Here is a 19,814-nt window from a genome sequence, read left to right as displayed (position 1 = left end):
TTGTGTCTTTGTTATTATTTTAATAGTATGGTATGTATGAGTATGATTGTGAGCTCTATTTTAAAGGATGTGGTTTTGTATTTCATTTATTTATTTATTTATTTTTGGTGGCTGGCCGTGTGGGAATCCAAACCCTTGACCTTGGTACTGCACTCTAACCTACTGAGCTAACTGGCCAGCCCAAGGAATGTGTTTATTTTAGAAAATAATCTCAAATTCCTGAGTTAGAATATGTATATGTGATTTCTTTCCAGCGCTCCGCTCCAGCTACGAGAACTAGTAAACTGTCGTTGGGCAGAAGAAGTAACACAGCAGCTTGATACTCTTCAACTCTGCAGTCTCACCAAACATGAAGAAAATGAAAAGGACAGGTATGTCCTTAATTTCTTTGTTCAGGTTTAATAGATTTTGCCATGTGTTATTTTAATGACACTATATTGGTAGTTCTGTTTTTGTTATTTATAAATCAATAATATAATATTCCTTAAGGTTTGAATTCTTTCATTTGTCTGATGCTTTTGTTGAGTAATATTTAAAGGGACTCATTTTATTATGTTATTTATTGAACAATATTTATTTCATGCCGTGTATGTACACACCCACATACCCACACACATACATATACACAAACTAAGTAGTATGCTACATTATGGGGATACAGAGGCACATGAGACACAATTTCTGCTTAACTTTTTAATGGGGACACAATGGTAATAATGCCTAAAATGTAGTCATAGGATAGAATTTATCATCTGTAGTGATGCTAGGAAATGATGCTATTTTTATACTTTAGAAATGAATTGCCATTTTGCATGTGATTGTAAAGTCCAGATTAATGAAAATAGTACTTCAGAAATTTTTGTTTACATATTATTCTTTAGCTTAATTCATAGAAGCTGTGGAATACATTTTTATATTGTGTTTCCTGAGATGTAATTATTTAAAAATTGATTGACCTGTTTGCCCAAGCTTAGGCATTTGTTGAAGTAATTACATTTTAATTTTACTTTATTCATAACTTTATTTTCTTTTCATAATGTACAGATGTGAAAATCACCATGAAAAGCTTAGTGTATTTTGCTGGACTTGTAAGAAGTGTATCTGCCATCAGTGTGCACTTTGGGGAGGAATGGTGAGCAGAACAAATTTAGTGTATTCTTTTTAGTTTAGAGACTAAAAGTCACTGAAATACTTTTTTGCTTTAGGTAGAAAATAGTATAATATTACTTTGTTGGTAGAATGGAAATTAAAATGCATATGGTTTATAAATGCTTTTTTAAAGGTACTAAACCTTCTGTTGTTTCAGAAGAACCTCTTTTGTGGGAGTGTTTGATGTAGGATGTGCACCCCTAACCTAAATATTGTGTTTTAACCTAACACCTATAAAATGTATATTCGTTTGCAATCTTTTTTGTTGTAGGATTAAGGTCTTTGATTAAAGGTCAGTTGATCTCATATACTGGCTCCAGTTTCCAATTTTGGTTTCTTTAAAATGGAGCAAGAAATTAGGCACTTGTGAAACAATGAGTGCACATATCTAGATCTTATAGGTTTTTTTCACAGTTTTTTTTTTCACTTTTTAGTTTCTTTTTTCCAATCTAATTTAAAAGCATTTTTCAAGGCAACCTATCTTTATCAAGTCTGCAGCATTCAAGTTAGTTTTCCTAGAAGCAGCTTCTTTACCTTATAGTCATATTCTGCTGTTTAGGTAATACAGTCATGCCCCACATAACAACATTTCAGTCAACAAAGTTTTAGTCAACTACAGTGGTCCCATAAGATTATAATGGCTACGAGTAGTAGGCTGTACTCTCTAGTTCTGTGTACCTACATTCTGTGATTTTGCACAATAACAAAATTGCCTAAGTGCATTTCTCAGAAGTATCCATGACATTAAACTGTGCATTACTGTATTTAATTAAATGATTTGCCTTCATTAATAATTACAATTGGCGTTAAGTAGGTTGAAAATAAATACAATAGATTCTTAGTGGGGAAAATAAGTGATTGTGGGAGCAGAAGTGGGTAGGCATCTAGAGTAGCCCATTAGCCATGAGAATTGATCATTCTATGGTTATCAGTATGTTTTATGGAGAGAATGACAGGCCAAGTTGGTTGAGTAGAGCTCAGTTTGGAGAACTTTCTGTTAGAATTTGAATACTAATGTGCTGACTAGGAAGGATTAAGTTCTGTCAATGTAGTGCTTCAATAAATGGTTTTTTTAAGAGGCAATGGAAACATTCTTTTCTGTCCATGTAAAAATCCATGTCTTTTTTTCTTTCGTAGACCATAAGTGGAATGCTTTGGCTAAATAAAATGATTCTAATAACAGCTTATCTGTTACAGGAAGTTTCTTATAATAAACATTTAATAGCTCTATTTACCAATCAAGAATTATAAATTATAATTCTAAAATTGTATCAAAAATTGTTTTTATGTTGTTAGCTGCAAAAAATTGTTTTTTGAGCTGAATGCAGCTAGATTTGCAAGGCTAATTTGTATCAGCCTGGTCTCTGTAAAGTAACTCTGTGGCATGAGAAATGGGTTCATTGCTTTTGCTAATTATGTACCCTGGTTTTTTCCTCAAGTGCCTTCCTAATTCATTCAGCTTACTAGAGACTGGGGATTTGGTGATGAACAAGACATATCAAACAATTGCTTTTACGTTTAAATTGGTGTGATAAATTTTAGGAATAAATATAGAGAGCTGATGAGAGTGCATTAACTATGGGAGCTGACCCTGTTAGCCAGAGCTAACCTCCAAAGGATTAGTGGGAGTTAAGATGTGCAGAGATGGGGGGAGAATTAGTTTTGAATAAGTGGTAGCAGCTTTGCAAAGGCCTGGTGGGAAGAAGTTTGAGGACATGGGAGAAGGCTTCTGTTGCCCCGAGAGAAGAATGGCTTACAGGGTGGTTTTGTGGCAGATGGTTGGGCTGTGATTAAGGATTTTGGTTCTTTCTGAGTTAGGATTTCTAGATAAATTTGATAAAGTCCTTTGTATACAATCTTGAAGGAATTTCTACATGGGCCAACTGATTTTAAACAAGCAATGGCCTGCTTTAACAAAATAAAAGTAGCTAAAAAAAATAAAAATCATTTCAAAATATTTGTTTACTAGTGTTAGTAGAGTGTTAACAAAGGAATGTACATGCAGATGAGATATGTAAAAATGTTCTAAAACTACTCTTATTAATTTAAATAGCATGGTGGACATACCTTTAAACCTTTGGCAGAAATTTATGAGCAGCATGTCACTAAAGTGAATGAAGAGGTAGCCAAACTTCGTCGGCGTCTCATGGAACTGATCAGCTTAGTTCAAGAAGTGGTAAGACTACGACTAAAAGATTATTATCCTTTTTATATTCTGTAATATATAGCAATATATATGATTTATGATCAATAAGATGTTGAAATTTGAAAATTTGATGGGCTATGGCTGTAGTCAATCTCATCAATTTCAAATTAGCTGAGGAATTAGCTTTCAAAACCCTTTCCTGTAGGGAAGTAGTTGGAGAGAAAGAATTGCTTCTTATGGAGAATTAGAGAATCAATTAATTAGAGTTAAAGAAGTTTATTTGTCCACAAAAACCAAAGAAAACCTAAAGAGGGCTTACCAGTTAGCTCAATTGGTTAGAGTGTGATGTTATAACACCAAGGTCAAGAGTTTGAATCCTGTACTGGCCAGCCAGCAAACAAAAAGAAAAAAAGACTTATTTGTCACGAGTCAGTATTGACTTTTGGTCATTAAGCATTGGTTCTCTGGATCCCCAGCTTTTGGTGATTTGGTTTTTTTTGCAACTGGCCAGTAAGGGGGTCTGAACCCTTCAACCTTGGTGTTACCAGCACCACACACTCCCAGGTGAGCCCAGCTTTGGGGAGAGTTTCTGCTACCAAGGAATGAAGTATTTCTGATGTCCTGAATTAGAACTCCACAGAGTTGCATGAGTAATATTTACATTACTCTTCAGATATTGTATGGGTCCAACAGCTTTGGTGAGCTATTTATCATTTATAATGTCATTTCCATGGAAAAATGTGATCAGCTTCAAACAATTAAGTACTAAATCTCCTCTTGAAATACACTCTGTTTGAAGTTTGCAGACCATTTCTAACTGAAGAACTGATATTATCTTTGTTATACCCCTTCAGAAATCAAGATCCAAATCATCATTTATAACATTCTTTATACAGGAAACAGTGTTTTTGAATGGCATGTATGCTGCAAAATCATTTTGAAATATTAGCAAGTTGGATGGTTTCTATTTGGCCTTCATTATCTTAACCTTTTTCCTATTATTTTCTCTTGGCAACATTATAATATAGTATAGTCATTGGAGAGGATGTTCTAGGTAGAGATTCTCACCTCTTATATTTTTATAATAATGGTATGAGAAAGATGCGTTTTATTTTCTGTGGTATGTCATTTGAAATCTATTACATATACTGCTCTGCGATCTTGGAAAAACCTATTTTATTTTTTGTATTTAGTTATGAAGACCAAAAGCCTTAGAGGAGATAGTGTTTTTTTAAAAATTTCATTTGTTTTAGTGTTTTTGAGGATGTGAACTGGCTTTACTTTTTTTGTTGTTTTTAAAGTTGTTTCCTATCAAGGATAGGATTATGGTTTCAAGAATGTGTCATGTATGGGGCCGGCCCGTGGCTCACTCGGGAGAGTGTGGTGCTGAGAACACCAAGGCCCCGGGTTCGGATCCCATATACGGATGGCCGGTTCGCTCACTGGCTGAGCGTGGTGCTCACAACACCAAGTCAAGGGTTAAGATCCCCTTACCGGTCATCTTTAAAAAAAAAAAAAAAAAAAAAAGAATGTGTCATGTATATGTTACCTAAACCAGTTTTTTGTAATTACAGATCTTTCTGTTTAACTGTTAAAATACCATATATTACGGGCCGGCCTGTGGCTCACTCGGGAGAGTGCGGTGCTGATAACATCAAGGCCACGGGTTTGGATCCTATATAGGGATGGCCGGTTGGCTCACTGGCTGAGCGTGGTGCTGACAACACCAAGCCAAGGGTTGAGATCCCTTACCGGTCATCTTTTTAAAAAAATAAAATAAAATAAAATAAAATACCATATATTTCGCTATGCTTTAATTGTTTATTTTTAAGAATAACTGATTCAGTTCAGTGCGTGGAATTTTTTAAGACCATTAGTTACCTATGCTATATGAACAATTTAAAAATAATTTTAATTGGCTTCTGATGTTTTTTTTTCTTTTTTTTTTTCTTTTTTTGTGACCAGTAAGGGGATCGCAACCCTTGGCCTGGTGTCGCCAGCACCGCGCCCAGCCTGCGAGCGCACCAGCCACCCCTACACAGGAACCGAACCCGTGGCAGGAGTGCCGCTGTGCTCCCAAGCGCAGCACTCTCCCGAGTGCGCCACGGGGCCGGCCCTGGCTTCTGATTTTTAAAGTGGGAGTCAACCAACTTTAAGAATAATTGCAGTGATTGCATTAATGTATATTTGCTTCTGTTTTTAAAATACTCCAGCTAAAATTCTATTTACCTGTTTTTCTTCTAGGAAAGAAATGTAGAAGCTGTAAGAAATGCAAAAGATGAGCGTGTTCGGGAAATTAGGAATGCGGTGGAGATGATGATTGCACGGTTAGACACGCAACTGAAGAATAAACTTATAACCCTGATGGGTGAGTGTTTTTGTATGCCTCCTTGAGGTTCAATCTTTGATGAGTAAGGTTGGTGAGCTGGTATAAGTTTAGGAAGGAATCTTGAGATTTTAGGCAACATCATGTTGTTAAAATCTCAACAGATGTCTGACTTATACTTGGACATGATTGGAGAGAAGTGTTCATAGCCATTTGGGTGAGAATCCTAATGGCCAGTGGACCTCGTTGTTAGGTAGCTTTGTTCCCCCCAAATCTACTCAAAATTCCTAGTACTAGTGTCCCATTTCCTTTCTTTCAGTCCATCTTCATTGAAGATGTAGAACTGACGTTTTTAAATATCAGGATGGTTTCTTGCTCTCCCCCAGCTTTTTCATAGAGATTTAAAATGTTAGTTTCTGGTTTCTCGTAGGTCTCATTTTAAATCTTTTAGTTATATTTATTGCTCATCTTATTGGGTCTCCATATTTTCTCATTCTCCTTGAATTGTGGAGCCTAGTATCAAATATAAAATTTAAGTAGCAGTCTGATCCAACACTTAAGTTTGGTTTGGTTTGGTTTGGTGACTGTACTCTTAGTCCATCCAGCTTTTTGTTGACTCAAAGCCAGCTTCGCAATTTTTATTGTAATCCAATGTGAAATATATGCAGTATACTTTAATAAGGTATGGACAAAGGATTTTTTACTAGCTATCTTGATTCTCCAAGGTTTTAACCATGCCTTTGTGTCACTCACAATTTTGTTTTATCCATTTTATTTTTAAATAAGATGCAGATATCTTTGAGTTTGGATATTTGTATATTATTTCATGAATTCTTTTTATATTAGAAATCTATTCTATCTGTTTTTTAGGGTTTTTTTTTACAGACCCAGCAGCAAATGGTCTTTAAAAAATCATTCTTTTAGTTAGACTGAGCAGCACAGTCCATCCACAAGTGGAGCAATTAGAAGAAACTTATAGCTGTTGACTATGCCAGTCACAATGCCATGTAGATAAAGATTCCATGCAAATAAAAATCATAATTTTTCCTAGGCCCTCAATTGCTGTCAGTCATACATGTAGATGATCTCATCTTCCAGGACTTTAAATGACATTTGAGAGTCCCTTAAGTTCATTAAGTCATATAGAGTTGGTATATACTAGAAGTTATAAAATGGAGGGCTTATTTACTTTTGATCTAATCCTAAGTAGTAGCCAAAGACACATTTGCATGTGGCCTTGCTTTTCTTGAGTGAATTTGCTTCATTGCTTCATTTATTTAATTTGATCAACTAAAAATCAAAATGACACTATAATTCTCTTAATTTACTAATTGTACAACTCAGTGAATGAAATAATTTTTCCTTTCCAGTGACTTAACTTACCCTGCATTTGTGGTTTTCAAGTTATTTTTTTTATGAAAAGTTATTGTAGGGATGTCAGGTTAACTAAATTGGTTAGAGCGTGGTATTATAACACCAAGGTCAAGGGTCTGGATCCCACTACCAGCCAGCCACCAAAAAAAAAAAAAATTATTGTATTTTGTGATTTCTGAGATAGCTTTTATTAATTAAATAGGATAATTTCAGGATTAGGCTATCTTTAGAATAGTCTCACTATAAGCTTACTTAGGAACTTCAGACTTTTATTCATACCACAATTTATATCACTAACCTTTTTTTTTTGATGGCTGGCTGGTATGGGGATCCAAACCCTTGACCTTGGTGTTATAACACTGTGCTCTAACCCACCGATGTAACTGGCCAGCTCCTCTACCACTAATTTTTAAGCAGAATTGTGTATAGTAGTGTTGCCCATAGGCTAATGTCTTAGGATGGTGGCGTGTTGGTGATGGTAGAAATTACCTCTGATAATATTAGATCCCTCTCCCCCCACCAGAAAAAAGAAAAAAAATATTAGATCCCAACTAATAATGTAATTTGACTCCCATATATCTTTTTGCAATCAAGAGCTTCTGGTTTTGGTTTCAAAAATAAAACATCTATTAAATATCTCTCTTCATCAAATAAGACTACTTCGAATTGAGCTTCTGCTAACCTCATGGGATATGATTCCAGCTTTTCAGACTTTGTGGTTTACAAAGAAAATGGTCTGATTTGGCAAGCATTCCTATTTCCTCTTTTGGTTTTAAAAACATTTAAAGTAGCTTTTCTTTCTTCCTTTTCTGTAATAATAAATTCTGTGATAAAAATTCCTTTATCCCTTTCTGTCTGCATCTTCTTGGGACTATTTAACTCTCTAGGCATTCTTTTTTACAGTTCTTTCTATATTGAAAGGACAGACCTTTTGCTGACATTCAGTGTAATTATCTGGCCCACTTACTAAATCTTTCTTTTAAGCTATAGTTAAATTTGTGAGGGGGATTATTTTAGAATAATTGACTGAATGAAATTCATGTTATTGCTTCTTCCAAAAGGAATATAAAGGTCTGGGAAAGTAAACTTTTTACTTAAAGCTATTGCCACTATACATTTCTTAGATGAATTTAATAGACCTAAATTGCATTTTTTCTTAAAGCTCTAGGAAAATCTTTAGGCTTGCTGTAGTGAAGACTTTTTGCTTGCTTGAAAAAGATTCTTTGTTGTTGAATATGTTCAGTAGAAGTAAATTTCATTCTTAAACCAATAAAGAGCCTGAGTGTTGATGTTTTGCTGTTTTTAAACAGGTCAGAAGACATCTCTAACCCAAGAAACAGAGCTGTTGGAATCCTTACTTCAGGAGGTGGAACACCAGGTAATGAAATAATAAATGTAATGAAATTGTTTTTATCCTTTTTTGTCCGTATGCTTTAAAAGGTTTTCTTTGTTTAATTTTTTTTTTTTTAACAGAGATTATATATATGAGATCAAAAGATCTATGGATCTATGTGCTATCATGGGCTTTTTGTTTGTTTTGTTGTGTTGTACAGGGATCAGTCCCTGGACCTTGTTGTTATCAGTACCAGTTTTTTTTTTTTTTCCCCTCACCGGTAAGGGGATCGCAACCCTTGGCACGCTGTTGTCTGCACCATGCTCAGCCAGTGAGCATATTGGCCATCCGTATATAGGATCCGAACCCGCGGCCTTGGCACTGCCAGTGCCGCACTCTCCCGAGTGAGTCATGGGGCTGGCCCTTATCAGTACCACTTCTAACCAACTGAGCTAACTGGCCAGCCCCTATCTTGGGGATTTTTATGAAATAGAAATCAGCTGATTCTTCTCAAGTTTTATCCTCATCATCATATCTGGGAACTAAATTAATAAGATTTAATCTCCATTCTAAGAATAGAATTATTTTTATTCATAGAAATCTAGATCTGTAAATGGTTGAAATCTTCCCACATTGTGATTTAAGTGGTGGCTTTGAGGTAGGATGTTATTACCAGTTACTTACATATGGTGATTCTTATGCTAAAATTTAGCTTTTTTTTTTTTTTTTTTGAGGAACAAAATGGCAAAAATCCTGTCTTCATAGAGTTTTTATTTTAGGTTGGGGTGGGTGAGTATGAAGCATATAATAAGTGGATAAATAAAATATATAGTGTCATATAAATATTTGATATATTCACTTGTCTTTAATTTGTTTTTTGGGGATTTTTGAATTTCTCTTTATGCCACATACACACACAGCTGTCTCTTGAGATTGTATCTTAATCATCCTGGGAATTTCCTGTACTTCTTTCTTGGCTTCAATCCTATTTTTTTGATTCCCATGGCTTCCACTCTCTTAAGTTTACTCTTTTGTTTTGGTATTGCACTTCATTAAGTATCTTTCCAGGAAGGGTAATCAGAATAGACTTTTCTTGACTGCATATCTAAAAATATTTGTTTTTCTTTTTTGAAAATATTTTTATTTTGTATTTATGCTTGATTGACAGTTCGGCTAGTAGGATTTAATGCTTATTTATTAAATACTCTCATTTTCTCTTGAGTGCTCTCGTTCTTAATTGTGCCTGTCGTTCCTGTAGTTCAGAGACTTAATTTTTTTTTTGAAATCTGAACCCTTGACCTTGGAATTATAACATCGCACTCTAACCAATTGAGCTACCTGGCCAGCCCCTACAAACTCTTAATTTTATCCTCTCCAGGGAATAAACTAGCAGGCTTCTCTGTCGAATTGATGGGTCAATTTAAAATTTTAGACTGGCTGTGGTGCAGTAGGGGTGCGGATCTGGGGGTTTATGTCTTGTTTTTACTCAACAGCTCATTGAGGTATAATTGACATAAAATCAACTGCATATATTTAAAGTATACAATTTGGTAAGGTTTGACAAATGTATATACCTGTGAAATTATCACTTCAGTCAAGATAGTGAACGTATATCTATTATCCCCAAAGTTTCCTTGTGCCTCTTTGTACTGTCATCTTCCACCTCTCCCTCTCCAGGCAACCAGTGATCTGCTTTCTGTCATTATAGATAAATTTACATTTTCTGGAGTTTTATAAAATTGAATTATGTATTATGTATTCATTTTATGTCTGACTTTCAGCAAAATTATTTTGAGATTTATTCATATTACTTTGTACATCGATAATTCTTTCTCTGTGTAACTCCATTCTATGTATATAGTACCATTTGTTTATCCATTCAACTGTTTATGGTCATCTGGGCTGACCATAAAACCCAAAATCCAGTTTTTGGTTGTTACAAGCTGCTGTAGACATTCATGTACATATATTTCTTTTTCTCTTGGAACCACCTCAGATGGAATGGCTGGGTCAGAGGATAGATGTATGATTACATCTTTTTACGTAACTGCCAACAGTTTTCTGAAGTCATTGTACTGTTTTTTATTCCTGTCAATAGTACACGGGAATACCAGTTCCTCCACATCCTCTCCAACAAATGATATAGGTAGTCTTTTTAATTTTAGCCATTCTCATAGGTATAGCTAGCTGTGGCTGTAATTTTTGTTTGCCTAATGACAACTGATGTGCATCCATTCTTGAACTTATTTGCCAACCATATGTCTTTGTAGAGGTGTCTGTTCAGATCGTTGCCCATCATTTTATTGACTTGTTTTCTTACTTTCTTTCTTTTTTCTTTTTCTATTTTTTTTCTTTCTTTCTTTTTTTTTTTTTTTTGTTTGTGCGGCCGGCCAGCATGGAGATCCAAACCCTTGATTGTGGTGGTACCAACATCGTGCTCTAACCAACTGAGCTAACCATCCAGCCCTCGTTTGTTTTCTCGTTGAGTTTTCAGAGTTCTTTATATAAGAACTAGATATAAGTCATTTATCAGATATATGCTTTTTTCAAGTCTCAGGTTTGTCTTTATTTTCTTAAGTGTCTTCTTAGGAGCAGATTTTTTGTGTGTGTATGTCAGCTGGCTGGTATGGGGAACCAAACCCTTAACCTTGGTATTACAAGGCTGCACACTAACCAACAGGCTAACTGGCCAGTCCAGGAGCAGAAATTTTGAATTTTTATGAATTCTTGTTTTTTAATTTGTTCTTTTGGGATCTTATTTAAGAAATCTTTAACCCAAAGCTACAAAGATTTTCTCCTAGGTTTTTTTTCCTTTTCATAAATTTTGTTGTTTTGGAACTTATATTTAGGTCTGTGATCTATTTTGAGTATTTTTATATGTGAGGTATGGATCCAAAGTGTTTTTTCTGTTTTTTGTTATGTGGCTATCTAGTTATTCCAGCATCACTTATCAAAAAGACTGTTCTTTCTTCACTGAGTTGTTGTTGCATCTTTTTTGAAAATCAGTTGTCCACATGTATGTGGACTCTTTCGTTTCTGTTGATTTATTGGTTGTTATGCCAGTACAACACTGTTTTGATTGCTATAGCTTTATAGAAAAGATAGTGTTACCTCTCCAACTTTGTTCTGTTTTTCAAGTGTAGTTTCAGCTATTCCAGGTCCTTTGCATTTCCATATGAATTTTATAATCAGCTTGTCAAATTCTACCAAAAAAACTCTTTTGGGATTTTGATTGTAATTACATTTAGACCTATAGATAGATTTGGGGGAGAAGTGACATCTGAATAACACTGAGTCTTTACTTCTCAAAGAATGTCTATCTTCCCATTTGGTTATGTCTTGTATAATTTCTTTCAGCAGACTTTGTAGTTTTCAAGGTATGGGTCTTTTATATACTTTGTCAGATGTATTTGGTATTTCAGATTTTTTTGATGCTATCGTAAGTGGTTTTTAAATTTTTTTTTAGTTTCTGATTGCTAATGGCTCTACAACTGTTTTTTGTGTATTGTTTTTGTATCCTGTAATACTGCTAAACTCATCTATTCCAGTAGCTGTTTTTTGGATTGCCTATAGGTAGTCATGTCATTTCTGAATAAAGACAGTTTTCTTTCCAACTTAGTTGACTTATTTCTTTTTCTTGTTGGTTTGCACTGGACAGAACCTTCAGTACAATGTTGATTTAAGGATGACATTAGCTATGGGTTTATTGTAGATGTCCTTTATCAGGTTTAGAAATTCCCTTCTACTCTTGTTTGATGAGAGACTTCAAAAAGTTCATGGAAGAATTTGTATTACCTTTTAATTCCATTTTTCCATGAGCTTTCTGAAGTACCCTCATATGTATGTAAATCTATTCTTAAAATATATTTAAATATCTACATAATTTTTGAATTAAAGAGATCACAATTGAAATTATAAATTATTAAAATACCAGACATAACTAAGGAGTATTTAGGAAGAAACTTGTAGTCTAAAATGCAATTATTTTTAAAAAATAAGATTAGGAATAAAAGGAACAATAGTGTAGAAGCATAAAATGGAAAGAAATCATGAAGACAGTGATGAAGTTAACAAAGTGTGTGCCATGAAATAGTTGAGAGGATCAACTAATATTGGATCACTGGAAAAACGAGTTAAATTGAACATATTCTAGCAAGGTTGATCAGGAAAAATGAAGAAAGTGACTAACAGTATATTGGGAAGAAAAGGATATAACTACAAATACAGTAGGAATTTTAAAAATAAAAATAATTTTTTACACAAACATTTATATAGTGTGTACTATATATCAGGCACTGTTCTATGTGCTTTACAGATATGAGCAACTTCATTAAAGTAGAACCTACATCAAGAGGATGATTTTATAGAAAATTGTAATTTCCAAAAGTTAGTTGAGAAAGAATATAATTTAAACCAACAAACATTAAGTAAATTGTATTGGTATAAGCCTCTCCTCCAAAAGATATCAAATCCAGACTAATGGGATATTTTCACCAAATCTTTAAATATCTGTTGCTTATCCTAAGCCGTTTTTCCTCAGAGGATACAAAAATCACAAATGCTACTGATTTCCCATGTTGATTTTGTATCCTGCAACTTTACTGTAATTATTTATCAGCTCTAAGACTTTTTGTAGAGTCTTTAGGTTTTTCTTTATACAGGATCGTGTCATCTGCTAACAGGAACAGTTTGACTTCATCTTTTCCAATCTGGATGCCCTTTCTTTCTTTCTCTTCCCTGATTGCTCTGGCTAGTACCTCCAATACTACGTTAAATAGGAGTGGTGAGAGTGGACATCCTTGTTTCATTCCTTCTTACTTCAGTACTGAACTATCAGAAAAAGAAATACGAACGCAAGCTTATTTACAGTAGTCACCAAAAAAGTAAAATAGCCAAAGCAGTCCTGAGCAAAAAAAAGCCAGAGGCATAACACTACCTGATTTCAAACTGTACTACAAAGCTATAGTAACCAAAACAGCATGGTATTGGCATAAAAACAGACAGAACAATGGAACATACTAGAAAACCTAGAAATCAATCCACCTGCTTATAGCCAACTGATGTTTGAGAAAGGCAACCAGAACATACATCAGGGAAAAGACTGCTGCTTCAATAAATGGTGCTGGGAAAACTGGACATCCATATGTAGAAGAATGAAACTAGAACCCATACCTCTTGCCATATACCAAAATCAACTCAAAATGGATTAAAGACTTAATATAAGAGCTGACACTATAAAATTCCTAAAAGAAAACATAGGAAATAGGACTGGGCAAAGAGATTATGAATAAGAGTCCCAAAGTACAAGCAACAAAAGAAAAAATAAACAAATGGGATTATATCAAACTAAAAAGCTTCTGCACAGCAAAATAAACAAGAGTGAAAAGACAGCCTACAGAATGGGAGAAAATATTTGCAAACTCTGCATTCAACAAGGGATTAATATCCAGAATATATAAGGAACTCAAACAACTTAACAGTAAAAAAGCAAGTAACCCGATCAAAAAATGGGCAAAAGAGCTGAATAGTCATTTCTCAAAGGAAGCTACACAAATGGCCAACAGACACATGAAAAAATGCTCAACATCACTAAGCACCAGGTTAGTGCAAATCAGAATCACTTTGATATATCATCTCACCCCAGTTAGACTGACCGTTATCAAAAAGACATAGAATAACAAATGCTGGTGAGGATGCAGAGAAAGGGGACTGTTCCTACACTGTTGGTGGGACTGTAAATTAGTGTAGCCATTATGGAAAACAGTATGGAGATTCCTCAAACAACTACAGATGGAACTGCGGTATGATCCAGCAATCCCATGGCTGAGTATATACCCAAAGCAATGGAAATCCTCATGTTGAAGGGATACCTGCACTCCCATGTTTATCATGGCTCTATTTATAATAGCCAAGATATGGAACCAACCTAAATGTCCATCAGTGGACGACTGGATAAGGAAAATGTGGTATATATACACAATGAAATACTATTATGCCATAAAAAAGAATGAAATTCTGCCATTTGCAGCAACATGGATGAACTTAGAGAAAATTATGTTAAGTGAAATAAGCCAGGCACAGAAAGGGAAATACCACATGTCCTCACTCTTAAGTGGGGATTTAAAAATAAACAAAAGAAAGAGAGAAAGATGCACCAATCACAATAATTCTTTGAACTTTCAAAAGGAAAGAACAGAACTGAGGCCAGCAGAGATAGGAAGGGGCGGGGGGAAATGTTAGCGATAAATTGGTAAAGAGCCACAAAAAATGATTAGATTGCGTAACACTGGACATACCCTGATTTGAGCATCACATAATGCAGACAGATATGGATATTCAATGCTCTACTCCCCAGATATGCACAATTAATTATGTTTCAATAAAAAAAATTACAAATGCTAACATCATTCTTTGAGACTGATGTAACATTAATAACGAATGAGCGTAAGAACAGTATAAAAAAAGAAAATTAAAGATCAATCTTATTGTGAACATAAATGCCAAAATCTTAAATAAAATTCAGTCAAATCCAAATCAGTGTGATACTTACAGAAACAAAACAGCAAGCAAAACCAAGTAGACTTAATCAAAGGAATGAAAAAATGTTTTACTATCAGAAAAATTTCTTCTTAATTATAACTGTTAAAGCCAGAGCTGCATAATAGTTACATTGGTAAAAGCAGATTTTATTCAGGAACTATTCCAACAGGATAATGAAGCCCTTGTTCTGTGTTCTTTTGTGTCAGTTGTAGCCAGAAGGGGAGACACAGGAGAGGCACAGGGTAATCAAGTTTATTATATATACTGAAGTTTATTATATGAACTGGTCCTAGAAACAGGAGGTGTGGCATGGCATGCCACAGGACACGTGGGAAAGGACCAGGGTCAGTCAAGAGGCAGAGAGGAGGGAAAGGCTCTTTTGGGGGGTTCTCACTTGAAGGAATGGTCAAGGCAGTTAAGTACACTGAGTAAGTTTAGGATTGGACAGTTTGGATTATTTCAGTGGGTTCTAAACTATAGTGAGGTCTCTGGTTGCCTGGGATGATTAAGGCAGAGGAATATTGCCTCCTGGGGTTTATGGCCAGGTAAAGGAGATAATGTATCTCTGGATTGGTTAGTTTGCATATCAAAGGCGCATTCCCAACTGAGCCTTCTGCTGTCTCAGAATTGGCCAGGAAGGGCAGGCAGTCTCTCTCCAGCGAGAAAGATTTTTAGATGTCAAAACATCATAATGTACAGAAAATAAGAAATATGAACTATACAGTAATTGGACAAGTTAAAGGGCAAAACCACATGAATATCTAAGTTGAAATGAGTATTATAATAATTAAAAAATACCATTGAATTATATTTGATCCTCATTCATGGCCAAATTATGTAGCAAACTGAAATGGTGCAGCCTTTATGGAAAATAGAATGGAGGTTTCTCAAACAATTACAGATAGATCTACCATGTGATCCAGCTATTCCTGCTGGGTATGTACCCAGAGGAATGGAAGTCATCATGTTGAAGGGATACCCGTACTCCCACGTTTATTGCTGCACACTATTTACCGTAGCCGAGAATTGGAACCAGTCTAAATACCCATCATCAGATGAGTAGATAAGGAAACTGGTATATCTACACAATGGAATACTACTCTGCTATTAAAAAAAGAAATGAAATACTATCATTCGCAGCAACATGGATGGACTTAGAGAAAATTATATTAAGTGAAATAAGCCGGCACAGAAGAGAAATACTGCATGTTCTCACTTATTTGTGGGAGCTAATAAAAATAAGTAAATATACAAATGAACGGGGGCTGGGGACGGGTGGAGAAGAAGACACAACAATCACAGTTCCTTGATTTTGTTAAGACAAGTGAACAGATATGATGTTGATGAGGGGGGAGGAAGAGAAAGAATTAGTAAAGGGACACGAAAATCAACTGTATCGTATATTGATAAATTAAAATTTTAAAAAGTAAATTATTTAGCAAACTAAGAGTAAAAGGGAACTGACTTAACTCAAAAAGAGACATTTATTTAAAAGTCCAAAAGACACTTAATGTCAATGTTAAGATTTGAGAAGTTTTCTGTTCATCATCATCCAGTGTTGCCTGCTGGCAGGACTTCTCTTCAAGATATACTGGTCCTATTTATTGAATTAAGACAACAAGTGTGTTAGAAATATAGAAAGGAAGAGGTAAACCTTTACATGTAGAGGATATGGTTATCCACAAGAAAATATATAAACTGTTACACCTTCTTAGTGAGCTTATTTTGGTTGCTGGTTACAAGATCGAGATATAAAAATCAGTAGTGTTCCTACCATCAGGAGTAGCCAGCTAGAGAATTTATTTGAAAACAAATCTCATTCATAATAGCAACAAAATCTATTAAGGGATCTGTGAATTAATCTAACAAAAGATGTTTAAGACCTTTGTAGAGATCATTATAAAACAAAAAACAGCTGAATAAAGATATCCTGAATTTCATTGATTTTCAGATGTGCATTTTGTCACATTATGCTATCTTTGAGATGGGATGCTTCCATCATTTGTGTGTGTGTGTGTATGTGTGGTTTCCTTAGTGACACATAAGATAAAGGTGTTGTTTAGTAATCAGTGTCTTAGTATATTTAATGAACTATACTATATACAAGGGAAAATTCAGTATCATAAAGGAGCTGTTCTAGTTTTGATCTAAAAATGCAATTTGATCTTAATTTCAGTATGAGTTTTCTCAGAATTCAATAAAATTCCAGTATTAATATGAAAGAGCAAGAAGCCCCAAGTAGCCAAAGAATAATAAAGGTGGAGCTCTTGTCATAACTTATATCGAGACGTAGAGAATAAAAAGGCCAGGAACAGACCCCCAGGCATATGTGAAGACTGGACAGATATGGAGAAGGATGGACTTTTCAACAAATATTGACAGTTGTACATGTGGTAAATAAAACAAGCTTTTCCTCTTACTCTGTACATAAAAATCAATTGTAGGTAGATAGAAACACTTAAATATGAAGAGCAAAATTTGAAATTTTTAGAGGAGAAGATCTTTGATATGGGCAATGGAAGGAGCAGCTGTTATTTAAAAGATATAAACCCAATTGTAGTGGGTTTTATGAGTATCATCTATTTGGCATTTGATAGTGTATTAGTTTGCTAAGGCTGAATAAAATACCACTGACTGGAAGGCTTAAACAACAGAAATGTATTTTCTTATAGTTGTGGAGGTTAGAAGTCCAAGATCTAGGTATTGGCAGGTTTGATCCTAAGGTCTCTCTCCTCAGCTTGTAGATGGCTGCCTTCTCACTGTGTCCTCACATGGACTTAATCTACAGTGTGTATATTCCTGGTGTCTCTACCTCTTTTAAAGATATCAGTCATATTAGATTAGGGCCCCACCCTAAAGGCCTCATTCTAATTTTATCATCTCTTTACGGACCTTATGTCTGAATGTGGTTAAGTTCTGAGGTACTGCGGGTTGGGCCTGCAACATATAAACTTGGGGGTGGAGGCATACACAATTCAGCCTGTGACAGATAACTTTACAAAGGTGCTTCATGGTCCTTATAACAAACTCAGTGAAGCAAATAGTGGTAGATATTATTATTACAGCTTTACACATAACCAGACTCAGAGTCATATAATTAGTGTCAGAACTAGGACTTCAAACTAATTTTCTTGAGTATAAAATCAGTAGACTTAACTACCATGCTTATTTTACTAAAGTTAAATTTTTCACTTTTTTTTTTTTTGTTTAAAGATGACCAGTAAGGGGATCTTAACTCTTGACTTGGTATTGTCAGCACCACACTCTCCAAGTGAGCTAACCAGCCATCCCTATATAGGGATCCGAACCGGTGGCCTTGGTGTTATCAGCACCACACTCTCCCAAGTTAGCCACGGACGGCCCTTAGATTTTCACTTTTTACCTCTGGCATACCTTAAGTAGTGATTCGTAAATTGATATAGGATAAGATTTACCTGCGTGCGTGCGTGCGTGTGTGTTAAATCTTTCTGTTATCTAGACCGCAATCTGAGATGCTTGTTTTTAAAGGCTTTCTTGTTTATTTTTTGTTTGTTTGTTTGTTTGTTTTTGGTGGCTGGCCTATACTGGGATCCAAACCCTTGACCTTGGTGTTATCAACACCAGCTCTGACCAACTGAGCTAACTGGCCAGCTGCCAAAAAATAAATAATAAAGGCTTTTAACCTACAGGATATGTTTATTAATATGCATAATAGCTTCACTCCAGCAGTCTGAAAATATATTTGTAGTTGCTTAAAATTTGACTTATCCTAAATTAAGAGGAGAGAAAAATGCATTAAAATCAAGTAAACTTATTTCATGACTTTACTGTTAGAATGAAAGTAAATAACCTAGATTCTTTGAAGATTCTTAATTCTCAAACTCACTTTGAAACGGTTTTTTGTTATCTCATTTTTTTTTTTTTTCAGTATATAACCAGAATAAATTCTAATTTTCTTTTAGGAATTTTGTGAGCTGACTATAACACTCAGTTGATTAGACCGTGGTGCTCAGCACCAAGGCCTGGGGTTCAATCCCTGTACCAGCTTGCCAAAAAAAAAAAAAAAAAAGACTTTCAAGGTGCCAGTGAATAGTAATTTTGTTTGTTCAGATAATTTTTTTCCTCACACAGTTGCGGTCTTGTAGTAAGAGTGAGTTGATATCGAAGAGCTCAGAAATCCTCATGATGTTTCAGCAAGTTCATCGAAAGCCGATGGCATCCTTTGTTACCACTCCTGTTCCACCAGACTTTACCAGGTATGACACATTTTTATTTATGTGTTTTTTTTACATTTAAAATTTTTTATTTACCTTTGAAGTTTATGTGCAAATGCATATACTTGTTTCAAAAGAATAAGTTATTTTTCTTAACTCCATCTCTTTTTTAAGGTGCTGTTTATAGTGGTGTGGTGTGGTGAGCTCTATTGTATGCATGTAAATATAGTCTAAAAAAAAGCATGGTGGACTCAGTCACACTTTTGACTGTAAAGAGAAAATGATAGTGTATTAGGATTGGCACTTTTCCTGGAGCTCCATCTTCCATAGTGTAGAAAAAATAATGATTCCATTACCTTTATCAGTGTCTATTCATTCTTTTATTTACCTTTTGAATTAATTTTTTTTTTTTTTAAGATGACTGGTAAGGGCATCTTAACCCTTGGCTTGGTGTTGTCAGAACCCCGTTCAGCCAGTGAGGGAACCGGCCATCCCTATATAAGATCCAAACCCATGGCCTTAGTGTTATCAGTACCGCACTCTCCCGAGTGAGCCACTGGCTGGCCCTGAATTAATTTATATCTTGTTACACAAAACTCAGAAATGGATGAGATACCAAAAGAATTTGAAGGTGACCCGATGTTATCTTCAGATACTCAAAGATAGTGGGAGAAAACAGTTATTGCAAAAAACTTCAGTCTTTTTAGTTTTCATCTTGGGCTGAATCTTAGAATTCTTCTCAACAGCAGATTC

General features: G+C 35.0%; 1 protein-coding gene across 2 annotated transcripts in view; it reads left to right on the top strand.

Moving 5' to 3' along the window:
* Positions 1-19,814, top strand: part of TRIM37 (tripartite motif containing 37) — a 121,226-nt gene that overhangs the window by 14,643 nt on the left and 86,769 nt on the right. For both annotated transcript variants that reach the window (XM_063108987.1, XM_063108988.1), the window contains 6 exons: positions 255-371; positions 1,045-1,132; positions 3,203-3,325; positions 5,540-5,663; positions 8,306-8,373; positions 18,979-19,103. In XM_063108987.1, the coding sequence (XP_062965057.1) occupies positions 255-371; positions 1,045-1,132; positions 3,203-3,325; positions 5,540-5,663; positions 8,306-8,373; positions 18,979-19,103 (645 nt within the window). The remainder of the gene's footprint in view (positions 1-254; positions 372-1,044; positions 1,133-3,202; positions 3,326-5,539; positions 5,664-8,305; positions 8,374-18,978; positions 19,104-19,814) is intronic.

The sequence above is a fragment of the Cynocephalus volans genome, chromosome 10 (genome assembly GCF_027409185.1).
Source record: "Cynocephalus volans isolate mCynVol1 chromosome 10, mCynVol1.pri, whole genome shotgun sequence".
NCBI classification, from domain to species: Eukaryota; Metazoa; Chordata; class Mammalia; order Dermoptera; family Cynocephalidae; genus Cynocephalus; species Cynocephalus volans.
This window is presented reverse-complemented; position numbering and strand designations above follow the sequence as displayed.